This window comes from Lolium rigidum, chromosome 6 (assembly GCF_022539505.1).
Source record: "Lolium rigidum isolate FL_2022 chromosome 6, APGP_CSIRO_Lrig_0.1, whole genome shotgun sequence".
Taxonomy (NCBI): domain Eukaryota; kingdom Viridiplantae; phylum Streptophyta; class Magnoliopsida; order Poales; family Poaceae; genus Lolium; species Lolium rigidum.
In genome coordinates this window covers 49,437,186-49,457,079 of record NC_061513.1, presented here as the reverse complement: position 1 = coordinate 49,457,079, position 19,894 = coordinate 49,437,186, and the positions used below count along the sequence as shown (strand labels likewise).

At 47.8% G+C, this 19,894-nt stretch overlaps 2 protein-coding genes across 2 annotated transcripts; both read right to left on the bottom strand.

The window, feature by feature from the left end:
• Window positions 1-10,885: 10,885 nt before the first annotated feature.
• On the bottom strand, window positions 10,886-12,434 carry LOC124666087. Its single transcript, XM_047203437.1, has one exon. The coding sequence runs from the start codon at window positions 12,432-12,434 to the stop codon at window positions 11,277-11,279; it is 1,158 nt and encodes a 385-aa protein (XP_047059393.1). The 3' UTR covers window positions 10,886-11,276.
• Window positions 12,435-15,873: 3,439 nt separating this feature from the next.
• Window positions 15,874-17,217, bottom strand: LOC124667817. Its single transcript, XM_047205060.1, has one exon. It carries the CDS (start codon window positions 17,188-17,190, stop codon window positions 16,033-16,035), a length of 1,158 nt encoding a protein of 385 aa, XP_047061016.1. The 5' UTR covers window positions 17,191-17,217; the 3' UTR covers window positions 15,874-16,032.
• Between the last annotated feature and the right edge of the window lie 2,677 nt (window positions 17,218-19,894).

The window sequence follows — 19,894 nt, the reverse complement described above, 5'->3', positions numbered from 1 at the left end:
CAGCGTTCGCGGGAGTCAGCTGCTACACGCGAGCGGAAGAACACGCGTTGAACGCACGTTAGACCGCTTACCTTTAGAAAGGTCGGCCTCCAGCTAGTCCTACCCTTTCCGCGGTCATTTTTCAGAGTACATTTTAAATTTTCTGAGAGAACAAGGCATGTGCACGCAATGCATACACACATTGAAAAAAATCACTCACACCACATTTTCACTGCATTGAGTTTGTGATGTGTTTGTCGCATGCGTCGACCTTGCACTCGAAACTCAAGAAATAAAAGGGCCTTGAAACTCAATTCCACAGAGGAAACTTTATTATATCAGTAATAGTCTTTTTCTGAAAATCTCACTACGATATTGTTTTTGGCTAGTTAGAGCATCTCCAGCCGCGTCCCCTAAAGCGTCCCCAAAGGGGCGCGCCGGACAAAAAAATGCGTTCCAGCCGCGTCCCCCAAAGCCCATTTTTGTCCGGCGCGCCCGGTACGGTGTCCGGCGCCCCGAGCCCGTCCCCGTCCCACAGGGGACGCACCGGGCACACCGGACACAACGAAAAGCGAGGCGGGGAGTGGCGGGGCCGACCCGTCAGCGGCACGGAAGGCTAAAACCCCGTCGCCTACCTTTGGTCAAGCGACGTTAATGGCGTCCCCTGTTTTCCCGAGCGACGCGAGGACACGTCTCGTCGTGCATGGCCGCGTGGCCGTCCGCGCCGGCGTTATTGCGTGCAACCACCCGCTGCCGCCGCTGTTTTAAGACGCCCTGCAGTTCTCACCGCTAACCTTCTCGTCGTCGCCGCCTCCCCCCTCCCAGATCTTCTCCTCGCCGCTCCAAAAATGTCGAGCTCGTCCTCCCGCAAGATCACCGCGGCGAACGGCTTCGGCCGCGGCAGCCTCACCGTGCCGGAGGCGTGGGCGTTGTACCACGCCCGGTATCCAGTCCCGCCGGACATGCGGCTGCCAAGCATCGGCGGCTGGAAGATGGCCGTGAACGGCATTGGCGTCCCGCCGCCGCCGAAGCCGTGCACGGATCAATGGAGGGACGCTATCAAGGCCCGGCGGGCTCAACTCACCGCCGAGGAGCGGTTGGATCCAACGTGGGCGGTCAACAACAACGACGCCTGGTGGACGACGTACTTCAAGGCGAAGTACGACGTCGAGATGTACAACACCGACAACCTCGCCGGTGGCCCCAACAGCTGGAACAAGGACGGCCGCGCCCTGTTTTGGGGCGTTCCGGGGCGCACCCTCGAGAACGTCATCCGCGACATCCGCAACGGCGCTCCAAGGTTGGAGATGCCGTCGTCACCACCGCCGTCTCCTCAATGGCAGCCGAGGAGGACGACGTACTCGTCCTCCTCGCACTCTTCTTCCTCGGGACCGGCGCGATCGACGCCGTCCTCGTCGTACCGGTCGCCGCCCTACACCGTCCCCAAACGGGAGGTCAAGGAGGAGCCGGCGACGCCAGTCAACACGAGGTGTGGCGGCAGCGGAAGCCGGCGGCAGCAAGGGAGGCGCGGCGGCGCCCTCCTCATCCCGAAGCCGGAGGTGAAGGAGGAGTCGGAGGAAGCGTCGCAGGCGGCGCTGCTGGCGGAGTACGAGCGGCAGCAGCGGCTCATCGCCAGCAGCGACGACCCCGAGGACTGCCCAGGGCTGCGGGCGGCGTTCTTGGCGTCCATGAACGACAAGGACGCCTGGAGGGGCGACCTCGACGTGGCGACGCCATGTCCATCCGTGACTCCGGCAAGCCGCTGGTGGACCTCACCGACGACGACGAGGCAGGACCAAGCGGCTTGGTGAAAGACGAGCCCGTCGAGGAGCGCGTCAAGCAGGAGATCGTCACCGACGACATGTACAACTTCCAGCAGTACTACGACGCCTCCGGCCACCGCCTGGAGATTCGATTAGATTCGTCCAAACTTACATGTCAAATTTCGTTCGAATCTATGTAAGTTTGGACGAATCTAATCGAATCTCGTTAAGTTTAAAATTTCCGAAATTTTGTCTGGGGGACGCGACGTCCCCCAAACGCGGCACGAACGAAACACGTTCCCCAAACGCTCAATCCGGCGCGGTTTGGGGGATAGTTTGGGGGACGCGACTGGAGATGCTCTTATAAAAGCTTCAGCCCAGTTATTTGCAGTAGTCCTCACTTCTTGGCTGTTTAACACCCACCAGGCACCAGCCAATTTTGCTGATCCGACCAGTCAGCACTGTTCAGTTAAAAAAAACCCCTCAAAAAAAAAAAGTTAACAAAAACGCCATGTCTTCTACATTGCTGCTCTTCGCTGATCTTCCCGCCAGAAGGTACCTTCCGCGGGTTGCTGCACAAAGATCTACCACAGAACAAGCTGGGTCTTCTGGTAAATCAGGGAGGATCTGTCTGCTACACGCCATATGAGGCCAGCAGTTGTTGAGACGCAGAGCTCTCCAAGGCTTAGGGCATCTCTAACCAGGCGACCCAAACGGACGCGCTGGGCCGTCCGTTTTGGGCCGTTTGCGTGCTCGAGCGGACGCGCGGACGGAGCCCCGCGTCCGCGCGTCCGTTTGGGTCGCGTGCTGCGCCCAACGCAGCGGCCACCCATTTGGCTAATTGGCCTATTTCTTTGGAAAATAGGTCCTCTGGCCACAGATTCAGTTTGATATATAATAATATCTCATAAACATAGAATAATATATAATAAACATAACATATTATCAAATACCATAAAATATTATCAAATGTACCATGATAAATCAAATAAAATGTGCCATAGTTTGAGAAAAATATAAAAATTACAATTGAGATTGTCTAACTCAATTTGGGCGCTCGAGGATCTCTTTCGTCTCTTCTCGAACCAAGCTCTCTTCGCCTCGCTCATGTTGGTCAAGTCGGCGTTCATGATGAGGTTGTCCTCGGCTTGGCGTTTGAGCTCAACTTCCTTCGCCTTCAGCTCCACCTCTTTGGCCCTTGCCATTGCTATGAGCTCAAGTTCTCTCTCTTTGAGCTCAAGTTCTTTAGCTTTGGTCTTGGCCTTGACCTCTTCAATCTCAAGCTTCTTCTGCTTGGACATCAAAGAATTTCTTCCTGTCCTCTTCTTTCTCCCGGCGCCTCCTCTCATCCCTCTTGTCCAGTGGACACCTCTCCGTCCGCATGCATCTCCTTCAAAGTGCCATACAATAGCATGGACGACGCATCACGCTTCATGTCGGCTTTGGTTGCCTTGTGGCCGCGTGGACGACTTGCACGAGAAGCGGAGCTACCGCAAGGCTGCCCACCATCAAGGTCAATGACCGTGGCATCTTTGGCGGGATTGTTGCCAGTCAAGGTCGCCATGTAGCCCTCGTACCCTCCCGGAACTTGGGGGTGCCGTGGAGTTCCTTCCAACAATGAGGGAAGGCAAAGGTCTTCTCTCCATTGTTGGCTTTGTAGAATTCCAAAGCTCGCCACACCTAGAGCAAGCGAGACAACAACGATAAACATATGTGCAAACATCGGATGAATAAGTTGAGGTTATGAATCATACCAAGTCCTTCACACCCATGCCACTAACGGGGAGCCGCCTCGCGTGCTCATACGCCGCGTGGAACTTGTTGCATTCCGTTTGAATTGCTTCCCACCTCTTTTGGAGCGATATTTCGCTGCGGTCGCTCTCAAATGGCTCCTGTCCATATTTGCGATGTTCATGGAAGTATTCATAGATCCGGCGCCGAATGCGGACCCCTTACGCTCGGCACCCGTCAACGCATCTTGCCCGATGGTCAACCATCCATCGACGAGCACCTTGTCCTCCTTCTCCGTGTAGTTGGCGGTTCGTTTGCTTACCCGGCGACCTCGAGCTTGTGCAACTGCGGCTTGTGTGAGGCCCTCACCGAACAACGGCTCCTCCTCAATGTTTATGCTGCCGGGACAGGCAGTTGTGCCCTCCTGTGTGTCAATGGGAGGTGGCTGGGGAGCCTCGCTGTGTCGAAGGATATGGCGGGGTCGTCGGCATTGTCTCGCGCGAAAGACGGAGGAGCCCGCACGGTGGACGGTGACTGCGCGCGCGCGGCCGACATATCGTCGAACAGGTTGCGTGCACCGGACGTCGCAGCTGCTCCCGGGTTCTTCGGGCCTTTGGAGTTCGCCGGCGCACGGTTCAGGTCAATGGACGAAGGTGACGGCCCCGTCATGGACTCGCCCACCTCCGGTGACCCATCCCGTGACTGGTACGCCTGCCGCCCATGCGCCCCCATTTCGTGCCCAAATAGGGCAGTCGGTGGGGCAGTTGACCTTGGAGGAAGGGTGTAATAACCCAGAACATAGGAACAACGAAGGGTAGATTTAGAAATGGGATGTGCATTTCATCGCAAAACGGGGGAAATTTTCGCGCTTTATTGCAATTAAACCTAAGAGGGATCGAGGTTCTCTCTCATTTTGCACTTAGGGTTAGGCAATGTGAGTTAGGGAAATTTCGACATGATCTCTTTTGTATCTTGTTGATTTGGGGAATTGATTCCATTTGACAAGTGTTAATACATTTAACAATAAGCATTGAACAATATAAAATAGAATTCATAATTTAAACAACTTATGAATTCAAACAACTTTGAATTTCAAAGTGAATCATAAATACAATGTTTATTCCAGAATATAAATGTTACATAAATCAAAAGCTCATAAACAAAAACTTGGGCTTTATTGATATCACAACATAGATTACATTGTCTTTACAATATTCTTGATACAAGAATGGATGAATAATAAACAGAAATGAAAATAAAGATTACAATTTGTTCCTAAACTAAAACCTAGACTAAATGCTTGAAGAACATCTTCTGGTCATATTCACCTTCAAACCTGCAAAACAAATAACAGGTGCTAGCCGAATATAAGTGTTAGAAATTCAGTTTGGACGAGTTAACAACAATCACTCGAAATTCAGTTTGGACGATAAAATTTGACATTGCACACTTGTGCTTGTCCAAAACTCTGGACAGCACAAGATAGGAATAGGCGAGACCAACACTCGAGCGGGCCACAAGGGGCTCAAGTTTCCACATATGAAGGCTGTTGCTAACCAAGCAACGAGCAAGGCAATGCAAGGGATGAGTCACCAAGTAACCGGGCCTTGTGTGTCAATGCAAGGATAGAAGCGGGGTTCATATAAAAGGGACACAAACCCTAGAAATCATCACCGATCGACCGGATAAGATTCACCAGGTAAGGGTGAAGCAAGAACAAGCTCGGTTCATCCGAGTTCTTGAGCAAGAACAGAACAAAACCACACAACCACTTAAACCACCGGAAATCATGGTGACTCGAGAAGATCATCCAAGATCCGGAGGTGAAGGGCTGTGACACAAACCCAAGTACTGCATCAACAAAGTATTTCTTTCTAGGAGCTGGAACAAGGTATACCTAGTTCTGGAAGAGATCCAATGGATCCGATCCATCATATGCATGAACTAAGCATGGGATGAGCGAGATGCTCATATGGGTAGATCATCACTTGGTTTTCACCAAGGATTACTTGCCGGTCAAAAGCTACTAAGATAGAAACCATCCGGATACGGATCATGTGCACGAGTAGCTAGAAATCATGCACAGATGCACACACTAGCAAGATCACATGCACAGATAGCACCAGTAGATAGCAAAGATTAGCAGCCAAGACTACACAGAAAATCCTAAGCATGCAACCATCAGAAACCCTAGATTTCTTCACAGGCAAGCATATTGGCATTCATAGTTAGTATGATCCCCAAATATGCAAGCAAAGATGAGTAGCCAACAAGATTCAACCAACCATGTGAGCAACCCATCAGTAGCAAGGCTACTAAGGTCACATCACACTTAGCACCAATTAAGAGAAAGCCAAATAGATCACATCACTATCCAGAAATGGATTCAGACTTTAATTGCTTGTAAAAGAATCATGAACAGACAAATTCATATACAAGCAAGTCATTTAAATCATCACTTGCATAAGCGAGTTCATCATAATTTAAGTAATCCAAGCATGAATTTATCACGGATCCATGCTAAGCATTGACAGTAACATGCTATTAAGCAACAGCACAAGTAAACAACAGCACAGTGATGCTTGAGCATCAGCATCACAAAGATAATTAAATCATTTAGCCACAGTATTAGCCAATAAGCAATCACTGACAATCAATTGATCAAATGGATCAATTATAGCAAGCCAAGCTACACAGGAAAGTTAACCAACAAGCAAGGAATGATCCAATGGATCATTGGCTTGCAGAGGAAGCACTGAAGCATATCACAGGCACCATTGGCACTCACAAGTGTCACTGATACACAGCAGCACACCTAGACAAGCCAGTATGATAGTCAAGTAAGCATAGCAAGCTCATAAGCATGAACAGCATAGCATAGCAAGCTCATAAGCATGAACAGCATAGCATAGCAAGCTTGTAAGCAAGTACAGAGTAGCATAGCAATACCAGAGCATGCTAGGAGCGACGGACAAGCAACAAATGGCGAGGCAAAGGAAGCAAAGCAACACTGCGCCGCACTGCGAAATTTGTAGATTGGCCATAATTTACGTGAAAATAGAAGCACATATAGCTCGGGTAGCAATTGCGGGGATCCGTATGATCATAGGATCATCGAGAGAGCGATAGAACAAAAGGAGGAAGAAGCACGGTAGCTTGGGAGGAGCTCGGTCATGGAAAGGAGAAGGAGGAGAAGCGAGCACACACTTACATGCGCCTGGTGGCAGAGGCTATGGCATGGCGAGGCAGTGCTCGCGCGGCCATAGCAGCTGCAAAGCCAGGGTAGGCGCCGACGTTACGCCGACGAGCACGAACACCACAGCAACACGGCACGGAGACGACGGCACAGGTACTGCCAGCAGCACCTGCGCCAGGTCGGTCTCGGAGGCGCACACGTCGACGGCGAGGGCGAGAGCTCGTCGAAGACCACCAAATCGCCCAAGGCGATTCTCCAGTGGATCCAGAGCGGAGGCGATTCGCCAGGAGAGGAAGAAATCGGAGAGACCACGCGGACGGATCGATAGATCGTCTCGCGGCGGTCAAGATCCGGTAGGTGGCTGCGACGGGGGAACAAGGAAATGGCCGGAGCGGGCGGCGGCCATGGCGGCGACGCCATCGCCACGCGGCGTCGCGAGAGGTTAGGGTTAGGACGAGTGAGAGAGAGGGACGCGTGAGTGGGCGAGGTGGGCCGCTCGGCGCCACCGAGCCACTATGGGGCAAGCCTTAGTGGGCTGTCCCATGGGCTTAGATTATTGAAGTTTGGGCCCAATAGGGTCCAGGGGGTATTTTAGTCTTTTAACATTTAATAAAAAGCCCAAAACTTTACCAAATTTTAATAAATCAAATACAACTCTAAAAATCCATTAAAAATTGGATTAATGAATGAAAAATAAATCTTAACAAGAATAAAATATGAAATGGAATTTATGAAACAAATTCAAAATTATGAATTTTAAGAATTTAAATAATAACTTGGAATTTAAAATTATTATTTCCTTGTATTTAAAATTCAAGGAAAAATCTCAAATAAGTTCAAATACTTATTTTCAAACATTTCAAAATGAAATTCTGTTATTCCAAGTTATTTCTTTTGTAAAAGAGTATTTTCCCAAAAAAAATACTATATTCCTTTTTATTCCAAAAACTATAAAAGTAACTCTATAATTTTCAACTATTTTTGGAATGATTAAAGAAATCACCAAGTAAATAGTTTTACTTTGAATTGTTGTACTTTGTGTGAATTAAAATGGTATATACTTTTAAATCAATTGTAAATTACCGTCAAAGACATAAATCTTAATACAACCCTAAATTGCAATAACTCCACGGGGAAAGGGATTCAACATAAAATAATACATCCATGATTGCATTATTTGGATTTTATAACATTGTCCTTACCGGACAATGATGCTTCTTACGTGAACCCGAGGTCCGGGTTCCATCAAGTCGCATTGAACCGCACTATCTCGCAGTCCACGGGCAAGTTTACCCTTGCTCATGTCAACTTGATTATTTCTACTACTTTAATGCAAAGCTATATACTTATCATTCCCGCATCGCAAATGAAATGTTATTTTCCAACTATGAATATGACTATGTGGTCGGCAATGGAACCATGGTATGTGTTGATATGGTGGAGGTTCCATTGCAATGGGTTATATCACCCTAGGATTAAATTACCAATGCCGTCCGAGTGATTCTAGCGCCGTACAAACCGCGTTGACCATGAGATCTATAATGGCTGCTGGGGAAGCCGGTCGTATCTTTTCCCTTACGCACGCCAACGGATTGGTAGAGACGGTGGGGTGCTCTGGAGGCACTGCCGCAATAGGTTGGGAAATCCTTTTAAATCCCCATCCATTAGTGATGTTAATCTCTACCATCTATGAAGGATTGTCCGGAGTACACCATGAGTAAAGCCGTATTATCGGGGGAAGTCTACTGGAGGTGTACGGTTGGACAAAAGGGTGGAGTTTGCGATCGCGGAGAAGGCGGTGTGGGCTTGGATCTTTATACCTGGCCTCACACCAAAGGAAGTGTGAACGGGGGCAAGTCCTCGCGGATGGAAAAAAGGGTGAGATCTCTTGTGGGAAAAGTAACGCACCTCTGCGAGTGTATCAAATTGTGGGTGTCACTCCCTGTTCGGGAAGGGAGCTGCGAACGCGAGCGGGAAAGGAACTCCACGAAGTTCCGGTCAACTCGTGAAGACCGACGGGCATAGTTTTCATAATAAAAGCAACCTTTTGAAGAAATGATTGCAAAACATGCATTGACCGGCGATTTCTCGATCAATGGTCGTAGCTAGTGCATCAAACACCTTTTTATTCTTTTAGAACTTGCTTGAGTACCTCTCGTACTCACTTTCTTTCGACACCCTTGCTAGGCCGTGATCCGGAAGTGGAGGCCATCAACGATGGAGCACCGGAAGGAAGCTACGAGCCGGTCTACGAAGAACACGATCTTACCGGTGGAGTGGAAGGCGTAGACTATGGGATAGTCTACGGACCGGATGACACGGAGGTGGAGGAGTAGTGACATACCCTAGCATCATAGAGCCGAGCAACGTAGAACTTACCTAAATAAGTTGTTGAGCTCTCTTTTATATTGTTATGAGTTGTAATCGTACTTAAGTAGTATCTTAGGGTGTTCTCATCGGACCTGTGAGAATACCAACTTGTTAAGACAATGTTTGTAATAAAGTATGGAGTGTTATGACCTGCAATGTTTCTGTTGTACCACTCTGAGGGATATGGCAATTTGTGAAGAAGTCCCTTCACAAAGATCATATCAACGACTTGTATACTACAACATGCAGTGGTATGCTGGGTCACCGCAAAGGGGCCGGGTCACGGAGGAGGCCGAGCTCCCCACCGAGGCCGCGCCGATGCCGGGGATGATCATGTGCTGGCCGAGCGCTGGGTGGCCGTAAAATAGCATGGCCTGCTGCTCTTGAAGGAGAGTGCTCTTCGCCTCCGTCCGGAGTTGGAGAAGCTGCTCCGCCGCCCGCTGCCCGCTCCGGCTCGGCAGCGTTTTCCCTCTTCCGTTGGTCCAGCGCCCTGCGCCGGTCGCCCCTCTTCCTGCTCTCGAGCTTCCTCTGCTCCGGGGTGAGGTCGGCCTTCGCCTTCTTCGTCGGCGGTCCGGGGGGGAGCTCGGCCACCGCCAGTTCAGGAGCCGCCTCCACCGCAGGAGCGGCAACGGCCGCGGGTGCCTCCTCTCCGATGGTGGCGGTGGTGGCGGTGGCGGTGGCGGCGGCAGTCGCTTCGTCGGCCATCTCTAGGTTTTGGGAGTACAGTGGAGTGTTTTCTGTTTTGGGAGGCGGACGGGCGGGCCGAGGGCGGACAAGGGAGGACGCGAGCGACCAGCCTTTCGCGTCCGCGGCCACGCAAACTCGTCCAAGATTTGGGCCGGGTTTGGGTCGTCCCGGACGCCGCGGCCATCCGTTTTAGGGATGGGTCCGCGTGCTGGGCCGCGGTTTGTCCGTTTCGACCCATCCGGACGCGCGGGCGCGGGATGGGTCGCCCGGTTGGAGATGCCCTTATCTCGATTCTATCCCGATGCCAAGCGGGCCAGTAATCAATCTGCCCACTCAATGGGGAATTCATGATAATTTCAGCATCTTCCTGGCAGAAGGCTATCTTCCACAGGGTTGCTGCAACAAAGATGTACCACAAAACGAACTGGGTCTTCCGGCGGATCAAGGAAGATCCGTCTGCTATATGCCATATCAGGCCAGCAGTTGTTGATGCCCAAAACTCTCCAAGGTTTATCTTGATTCTCATACATATAGTGTGAGTAAAAAAAAAATCAGATACAATATCCTCGGATAAAACATCTAGTACTTCTCATCACAAATTAAGCTTACCGTCTTAGTGTGCACGAACCTTGCATTGTAAGGGCAAGCAGGCTTGCTCCTCCCAAGTGATGTGTACCCCCGTCTTGTATCATTGAACACATTCATAGCACAGAATTGCATCATTAAGTGGGCTTAACTGTGCAGCTTTTTGTGAAACCGATTATTTGAATCTACAATTTCTCGACAGTTTTGCTGCCAAAATATACATGTAATTTGTGAATGGATACAATATCACACATGCAAGCACTGAATAGTAGAGACATATGATAAGACTATTCCATGTCATCCCCATTGGTTCAGTTCTGGCAATCAGTGGCACGTTAGTAAGGCGCACTACAGGAACTAGGAACAAAGATATTCAATCATAGAAGAACAAGGGTTGGAAATCAAAACGCAAAAATAAACACATACATAATATAAATATATGTTTAAGCAAAATCTTAAACATTGATCTGCACTTGTAGTACTAACATACATATCATAGAACAAAAAAAAGGATGATAAGAAACAGAACATGCTAGATAAATTTGGCAAGGAAGCATATCTGAATGACGATGAATGAACCAACATTCGAACATAATACTGATATTTTACATGGAAAGCGACACAGAACAGTTCTTTTGCTTTCTGGTTCTCTGGTCCCGGATTATTCAGAGAATTGTTCCGCACAAACAGATCAAAAGTCTATCCTAAACCAAAGTCAGGAACACAACTAATATTCAGACTTCTCAGAAATTGCTGCCGGATATAACTTCTTCTCTAGCGGATGATGACATCAACATACTGGGGTTCAGAAATCAAATCGCCAAGCCAACCTGTAACAACCATACTATAGCAGAAACCCATCATTCAATCAGCCAAAGGACATGAAACTAGGAATTACCAACAGTAAACAACTTTAACTGTGTCATAGGCTGAACAGTTCCCAATCTTCAAAGCCTGTTCTTGGTTCATGTAAATCTGAATCTAGCAGGCACTTCCCCTCTGCAAGTGGTTGCATAGTCCTCAGCAAGGTGTGGTGCAGCTTCCTTGTGACGGCGTATGAACTTATCCATGAATACCTTCTCGCTGATCGTGACTATACTGTAGTAATCTTTGCCACGATCTAGCAATCCATTTTCCTTGAGAAACTTGGTAACATAGTACCGGGGCTTGAGCCGTCCCTCCAGGCTAAGACCGAGCATTACCGGCCGATTAGCAATGTACAGCGGTTCCAACCCCACCTCAGAGCTAAGGAATTCTGATTTTCTCTGTAGTGTGTCCTTAGAAATCGTCAGCATAAGCGGAGACTTAGAGAGAGCAATTTTCACCTCAGCATCGGACCACCCGAACGTGGTCTTCAGATACTCAGATTTGGCGGCGATCTTCTCCTTGTTGAGGGGTTCTACAGCATGCAGAGCGTGTCTGAACATCCGAGATCCACGGGGCACACCTACACCTTCAGCGCATGCAACCATGGCCCGGACACGCTCATGTTTGGAGGCCAGTATCCTTGGCTTACAGATGCACAGCTTGGCAATGTCGCAAACACTTAGCCCGCACTCCTGCAAGAATGCAACATTGGGCTCTACCTTGTTGAAGTCACTGCCGAGGAGGTAGCAGCATCGCTGGAGCGCCCTCAGGAGGTTCTCGGAGGAGCCGAAGAGGCTCAGATAGTACCGAATCTTGGGGACGATGGATCTGTGCCGGAAACTGATACCGGCGAGTGAAACGAGGCGCGAGATCTCAGAACGCGATATGCCGAGGCCGGTGAGCCCGCCGACAACGGGGCCCAGGGTTTTCTCCACCCCGACACAGAGGAACTTGGGGTCCTTGGCGACAACGGTGGCGATGTCGGCGGGGGCGAGGCTGAGGCCGGCGAGGAAGGCGAGGACTGCGTCCGGCTTGGAGGGGGATTTGAGGTGGGATAGCTTCGCGGATGCCTTGAGGGCCTGGGCTCGGGTAAGCCCGCAGGTGTCGACGAGGTACTCCTCGACGGCGAAGCTAGGGGTGGGGGAAACGGCGGGCGAGTCCGCGGCCGCGGAGAGGAGTCGGTGGAGAGGCGAGATGGGAGAGGTGGAGGGAGAAGAGAAGAGACGGGTGAGGATGCACTTCTGGAGGCGGAGCATGGTGCGGGCGGCGGCGACGGCGCCGGCGGCAAGCCGGAGATTTCCAGTTGGAAAAGTGAAAAGAGGAGTCTCTAGAGATATGCGCATACATGTACGATAGCCCCCACAAGAAGGCCACCATGATTCCATTTTCTTCTTTTGTAAATTAATAGAATTTTTTTTTCCAAGATCCCAAAATTCGAAAATGAAATCTGACATGTTGTAAGATCCGGTAGAAATCTACGTTATTTATAAATGATTATATCAAAAATTAACAGTAAATAAAACTTAATAATACATCAAATTCAAATTGTTCCAAATTATTAAAAGAATTGTGTACATTAAGTTATGCGAATTATTATCAAGTGCATGTTGATAATTGTGCTGTTTTATTTTGGTGCAGCTAGGGCTACGTCTGTTGATAGAATTGCGTTGATGTTTCTCGTTAAAAAAGCTTAATACGTGAGTGGTAACAAGGTTTTCAAAAAATAATACTACTTTTTAAACACATGTATAGGTGTCGCAAACCATCACAACAAGTCCATGAAATTATATTGTGCAAATGTGTGAAAATAGTGTATGCAACATGTTTAAATTGCACACAATATAAGTCTGCGGTGTTACGAGACGGTGCAACGTGAGGCTCACAAGTTAATCTTCTTAGACTTAATCATATTTTTCATAAAAATGAGAAAATGTGACCACCTTTATCGATGATGCCATGTAGGAGAAATGTCAGCACGGATGATTCATTCGAGTGTTTCAATTTTTTTCCGGTGCAACGCACGGGCACTTTTGCTAGTATAAACTTATGAGTTCTGATTAGAAAAGTGGCCATGTGCGAACCGTGCTATATTTGTCGTGCAATGCATATATCTGTAGAATACGTTTTCACATTTTCGTAAAACATGAAAGTCTAATTGTTGCTAAGCGTGGTTGAGCGTTGGGACTCTTCCCAAAAGTGTGGTTCGGACCATTGATAAACGGTGTTATGTTTTCCTCTGGACTAGCGAGGAAACTTGATCTGGAGGCCGTGATAAAGTTGCTTGGATCAAGATTTGCAAGCCAAAAAAAAATCGGTGGCCTTGGTGTGTTGTCCTTTCCCACCCAAAACTCTGCCCTCCTCTCCAAGCTCCACTCTGGCACTAACGTTTCTTGGGTTTTTTAGTTTCGACATTTCTACGGACTCCCACCACCGCGACACTCCTATTTTGAAGGACATTGTTGCCGGTCTAAAAAACTTCCGCTCCATAGCCATCGTGTTTTTTTAAGGGGCTGGAAGCTTCTCATTAATTCCAAACGATGGAGGTACAAGTTATTACAAAGGAAAACATATAGGTCCCTAGCATTTACAGAAAAGACCTCACTGAGAGATTGGAAAAAACAATCCGATCCTTCTCTTTCTCCATCGTCGAGCCGGAGGTCGGTTACGCCACCGTCGTGCGTAGAGGCGGGGACAGAGCCACTTGCCTCTATGCAGCCGTAGTATGCGGCTGCTGACCTCACGAGGGGCCTCACAAAGGAGGTTGAAAAAACGCCGGAATCCTTCGTCGGCTTTTGGATAGGCCATGGATTGGCCTTGAATGTCGGACGGCTACCATCCGCCGCCGAGGTGATGCTCAAGAAAATAGTTTCCCAACTCCACTGTTGTTTGGCGCTGCTAGAAGCAGAGGATTCTTTGCCAACACCGGCGATGCAAAACGACCCACCACCAAACTCCCCATTCCTGCCACGGATAGGAGGAGATGGGCGAAGAAGATATGGCTGGAGAAGAACCCCAGATGCTCGGAGCTGCAGCCAAAACCCGATCCACCACCTTGCAGATACTGAGGAAGAAAGACAACATCCCTTCCACTCCTCGCCGCCATGGCCGGACGGAGGAAGAAACACCTTCTTTTTCATACACATAAACAAGGCGGCTGCGCTTATGAAGCTGAGGGCTCGCATCAAGAAGAGCATCAGCCGTCTTCCACCTTGGAAGCCCGGTGAGATCTTCTTTCCACGACTGCATGTCGTTGCGCCGATACAGCAGAGCAGACGACCCCTGACCTCCTCCTTCTTCAGCGCCACCACTGCTTCTTCTCTTCCCCCCCCTCGCCGCCACACAGGCCGAAAGAGGAGAAGAAAGAAGAGCGCCGCCCCTGATGAGAGTCGATCCGCTGACCTTATTTGCGGAGATCCCCGGAGCCGGGGTAGCCGTCACCGTCTCCGACCATCGGAGAAGAAGAGAAGGCCACCGCTCCCGGATGCACCAGATCTGGCCAGGAAGATCTGATGCCCTACTCCAAACTACATGCACATGGCCAGAGACCCTAGATCTACACCTATACACTACTCCGGCGCCTCCCCTCCACCATCTCCGGCCGGCGAGGCCGCCAGAGAGGGCTCGGGGACGGCCCGGCCTTACTCGAGCGACTCTCAACTCACATAAGAGGGTACGGAGAAGGAGGGGAAAGTGAGCCTTGCCCATCGTGTTTGTTCGCAACGTGCACTCTACCTCCTTCTGGTTTGACAGATGGCGAGGTTACTGCAACAAATATTTACCACAAAACTAGCTGGATCTTCTTGCAGATCAGGGAAGATCCATCTGATACACGCCTGTCACGCCATATGAGGCCAGCAGTTGCTGATGCGCAGAGATTCTCATGCATCTAGTGTGCAACAGTAAAAAAAAGATTCAGATACAATATCCTAGGATCAAACATCTAGTACTTCTCCATTTCTCATCACAAAGTAAGCTTACTGTCTTAGTGTGCACCAACCTTCCGTTGTAAGGGCGAGCAGGTTTCCTCCTCCTATACAAGTGATGTGTACCCTCTTGTATCATTGAACACATTCATAGCACAGAATTGCACCAGAGCTGAACTGTGCAGCTTTTTGTGAAACCAATTATTTGAATCTACAATTTCTCGACAGTTTTGCTGCCAAAATATACATGTAATTTTGTGAATGGATACAATATCACACATGCAACCACTGAATAGTAGAGACATATGATAAGACTATTCCATGTCATCCCCATTGGTTCAATCATAGAAGAACAAAGGGAGGAAATCAAAAGGCAAAAATAAACACATACACAATATAAATACATTTCTAAGCAAAATCTTAAAGATTGATCTGCACTTGTACTACTAGCATGCATATCATAGAACAAAAAAAAGGATAATGAGAAGAAACATAACACGCTAGATAAATTTGGCAAGGAAGCATATCTCAATGACGATGAATGAACCAACAATCGAAAATAATACTGATATTTTACATGGAAAACGACACAGAACAGTTCTTTTGCTTTCTGGTTCTCTGGTCCCGGATTATTCAGAGAATTGGTCCACACACAGATCAAAAGTCTATCCTAAACCGAAGTCAGGAACACAACTAATATTCAGACTTCTCAGAAATTTGCTTCCGGAGATATTTTTCTTGGGGTTCAGAAATCAAATCACAAAGCCAGTGCCACAGCCAAACCAACCTCTAACAAACTAACAGCCATACTATAGCAGAAACCCATCGTTCAATCAGGCAAAGAACACCAAACTAGGAATTACCAACAGTAAACAAATTTTAATTGTGTCATAGGCTGAACAGTTCCCAATCTTCAAAGCCTGTTCTTGGTTCATGTAAATCTGAATCTAGCAGGCACTTCCCCTCTGCAAGTGGTTGCATAGTCCTCAGCAAGGTGTGGTGCAGCTTCCTTGTGACGGCGTATGAACTTATCCATGAATACCTTCTCGCTGATATTGACTATACTGTAGTAATCTTTGCCACGATCTAGCAATCCATTTTCCTTGAGAAACTTGGTAACATAGTACCGGGGCTTGAGCCGTCCCTCCAGGCTAAGCCCGAGCATTACCGGCCGATGAGCAATGTACAGCGGTTCCAACCCCACCTCAGAGCTAAGGAATTCTGATTTTCTCTGTAGTGTGTCCTTAGATCTGTTCAGCATAAGCGGAGCCTTAGAGAGAGCAATTTTCACCTCAGCATCGGACCACCTGAACGTGGTCTTCAGATACTCAGATTTGGCGGCGATCTTCTCCTTGTTGAGGGGTTCTACAGCATGCAGAGCGTGTCTGAACATCCGAGATCCACGGGGCACACCTACACCTTCAGCGCATGCAACCATGGCCCGGACGCGCTCATGTTTGGAGGCCAGTATCCTTGGCTTACAGGTGCACAGCTTGGCAATGTCGCAAACACTTAGCCCGCACTCCTGCAAGAATGCAACATTGGGCTCTACCTTGTTGAAGTCACTGCCGAGGAGGTAGCAGCATCGCTGGAGCCCCCTCAGGAGGTTCTCGGAGGAGCCGAAGAGGCTCAGATAGTACCGAATCTTGGGGACGATGGTTCTGTGCCGGAAACTGACACCGGCGAGTGAAACGAGGCGCGAGATCTCAGAACGCGATATGCCGAGGCCGGTGAGCCCGCCGACAACGGGGCCCAGGGTTCTCTCCACCCCGACACAGAGGAACTTGGGGTCCTTGGCGACAACGGCGGCGATGTCGGCGGGGGCGAGGCCGAGGCCGGCGAGGAAGGCGAGGACTGCGTCCGGCTTGGAGGGGGATTTGAGGTGGGATAGCTTCGCGGATGCCTTGAGCGCCTGGGCTCGGGTAAGGCCGCAGGTGTCGACGAGGTACTCCTCGACGGCGAAGCCAGGGGTGGGGGAAACGGCGGGCGAGTCCGCGGCCGCGGAGAGGAGGCGGTGGAGAGGGGAGATGGGAGAGGTGGAGGGAGAAGAGAGGAGACGGGTGAGGATGCACTTCTGGAGGCGGAGCATGGCGACGGCGACGGCGCCGGCGGCAAGCCGGAGATTTCCAGTTGGAAAAGTGAAAAGAGGAGTATGTATGTAGAGATATGCGCATACATGTACGATAGCCCCCACAAGCCACCACATGATTTCATTTTATTTTGTAAATTAACATAAATATTTTTCCAAGATCCCAAAATTACGAAATGAAATCTAACATATTTGTAAGATCCCGTAGAAATCTAAACTCATGAGTTTTGGTTAGAAAAGTGCCCATGTGCGAACCCGTAGAATACCGTTTCACATTTTCTTAAAACATGAAAGTCTAATTGTTGCTAAGTTTTTCTGAGAACATCCGTTCTCTACTTACTGGTTTCCTTTTAAAACTATAAAATATGATTTTGGTTACGTGCCTCTTTGATTCTCGGGATTCTAAGAGCGCCGGAACATGAAAAAATGCAGAATTGCAATATCGTGCGTACTTCGATTCTATAGAATTTCTAATGCAGTAAGATTTGTTTGTCCATCATAGAAAAAATAAAGGATTTTAGAAAACAGGTTTAAGTTGATGATAGATTTCCTACAAAATCTGTTGAAAAAAATCCTTATTGAAAAATCTATATGGTTCAATCCTAAAAATCAAACAACCACCATAACAAAACAGAAAAACTAAGGATTTGAAACTTCCAAAATTTATATGTTCTTTTTTTTTTGATTATCAATACCACATATATTCATAATAATAAATAGTACATGGTAGAGATACACGAGATGTCTCCAGCGATTACAAAATAAAGTCTAAAAGATACTAGCAAATCTTCGAGGTCTTCAAACTCTTTCTTCTTCCAAGACACAATCTTGTACTTTCCTGAAGGCAGCCAAATATAGATAACAAACCATAGACCTGTAAATGCCAACGAAGGTTCTCCCATAATTTTAATTTGAGCCGCAATGCCAAGGCTGCGTGCACGCGCGCAACCATTAAAGTAGTCAATCAACATCGGCAAGAGTACCAACACCAGTATATCAGGGAATAAAAACCGATCTGCCTTGTCAACGTTGATGGAGAGCCGAGAGTACGAATCACCATTGTCGAGGACGTAGCAACCGGAACAAAAACTGCGAAGATAATCCTCCTCGCGGCAACCATGAGAAAAGATCCAAGATCGATCTGGCGAAGCAAGATCTGAACACCCATACCTAGATAATTGTAATCTTTCAACACCACCATTGACGCCGGGAAGAAGATCTCGTCGTCGAACGAAAGGCCGAAGATCACTTATTGCAGACGATGCCATCTCCATTGCGGGGAAACCAACAAGAAAACGGCGACCAAAACCCTAACATAGACTACTGTAAAGACTACTTTTATTAAAAACTCTACGCATAGATCGGGTTCCCCACTCCTCCTGACGCCGGCGAAGCCAGCCGGAGGAGGGGGAACCGATCTATGGAGGAGGCGAAGTGGAGGCGGCTAGGGCTTTTTCTCTGGAGGCGGCGGCTGAAGCCGTTCCGTTCCAAAATTTATATGTTCTAGACCAAAGAGACCCCAAGTTATAGAATTGAGGTCATATATAGCTACATCTACCTCTCTACTTCGATAGCATTGCTGCCAACGCCTTGTCCTCTTGACCTACTTTTCTTCTCTGGTTGGCATTGCCACATAAAGTGATATTCAGATTTTGGATACGGATGAACATGTTTTATAGGTTTATCAAACTTTGTATTTTAAAATTCTAGAGTATTTAAATACCAGTCCTACCTTGATTTGTTAGGGGAATATACTGAAATTCAGTAGTGATGGAAATATTTTTGAACAAACAAAATACGGAGTAAATTAAGTTGTACTCATATATCCCGTCCGCACATTTTATAATTCACGTAAAAGTTGTGTCTATTTTCCGCAACTGCTATGTGGGTGACAGGTGAATGTTCGTGCATTCTCAGCTTAAATAAGGTTAAGTTGTATAAATCCAATGATCCAGTTTTCTCCTGGAATTCCATTTCTAGCCTGTATTTCTTTTCCGAACACATGCAGATATGTGTATCAGTTGGTACGATATATGCAATGTGTATGAAGTATTCCCTCCGTAAAATAAGTGTCACAACTTTTATAGATATATGAATGTATCTACACACTAAAATGAGTCTAGATAGATTCACATCTAGACGAAGTTACAACAGCCAGTTTTGAAATTTAGATAAAATTGTACGAAAATGGTGAATGGAACCTAGGTGCGAGCGCACCCATTTACGAAAAGTTCAAAAAAATGCTATTTAAAAGTTTCCAAAAAATGTGAAATAAATTTTTGCATGTAGATATTATGTTGATACTTACTCGTGTGTGTTTTCACGGAAAAATACTATTGTGTGTGACCTACACAAAAATGAAAAAATGCAAATTCCTATTCCTGTGATTAGTATAAATTCATGTTCACTATTCTCATTTGGACATTTTGTCATTTTTATGCAGGCCACACACAATGGTATTTTTTCGTGAAAACTCACACGAGTAAGTATCAACATAATATGTACATGCAAAATTTTACTTCACATTTTTTTTGAAACTTTTAAATAACTTTTTTTTGAACTTTTTGTAAATGGGTGCGAGCGCACCCAGGTTCCATTCGTCCGGGTCGAAAATTGTACTCTTATTTTGAAAGTGAACAGCAGTAGAACTGAGGGTACACATGTTTTCAGAAGAGCAAACTCAGGGCATCTCCAGCCGCGTCCC

Coding starts and splice junctions, on each gene's coding strand:
- LOC124666087 (XM_047203437.1), bottom strand. CDS start 12,434: ATGCTCCGCCTCCAGAAGTGCATCCTCACCCGTCTCTTCTCTTCTCCC.
- LOC124667817 (XM_047205060.1), bottom strand. CDS start 17,190: ATGCTCCGCCTCCAGAAGTGCATCCTCACCCGTCTCCTCTCTTCTCCC.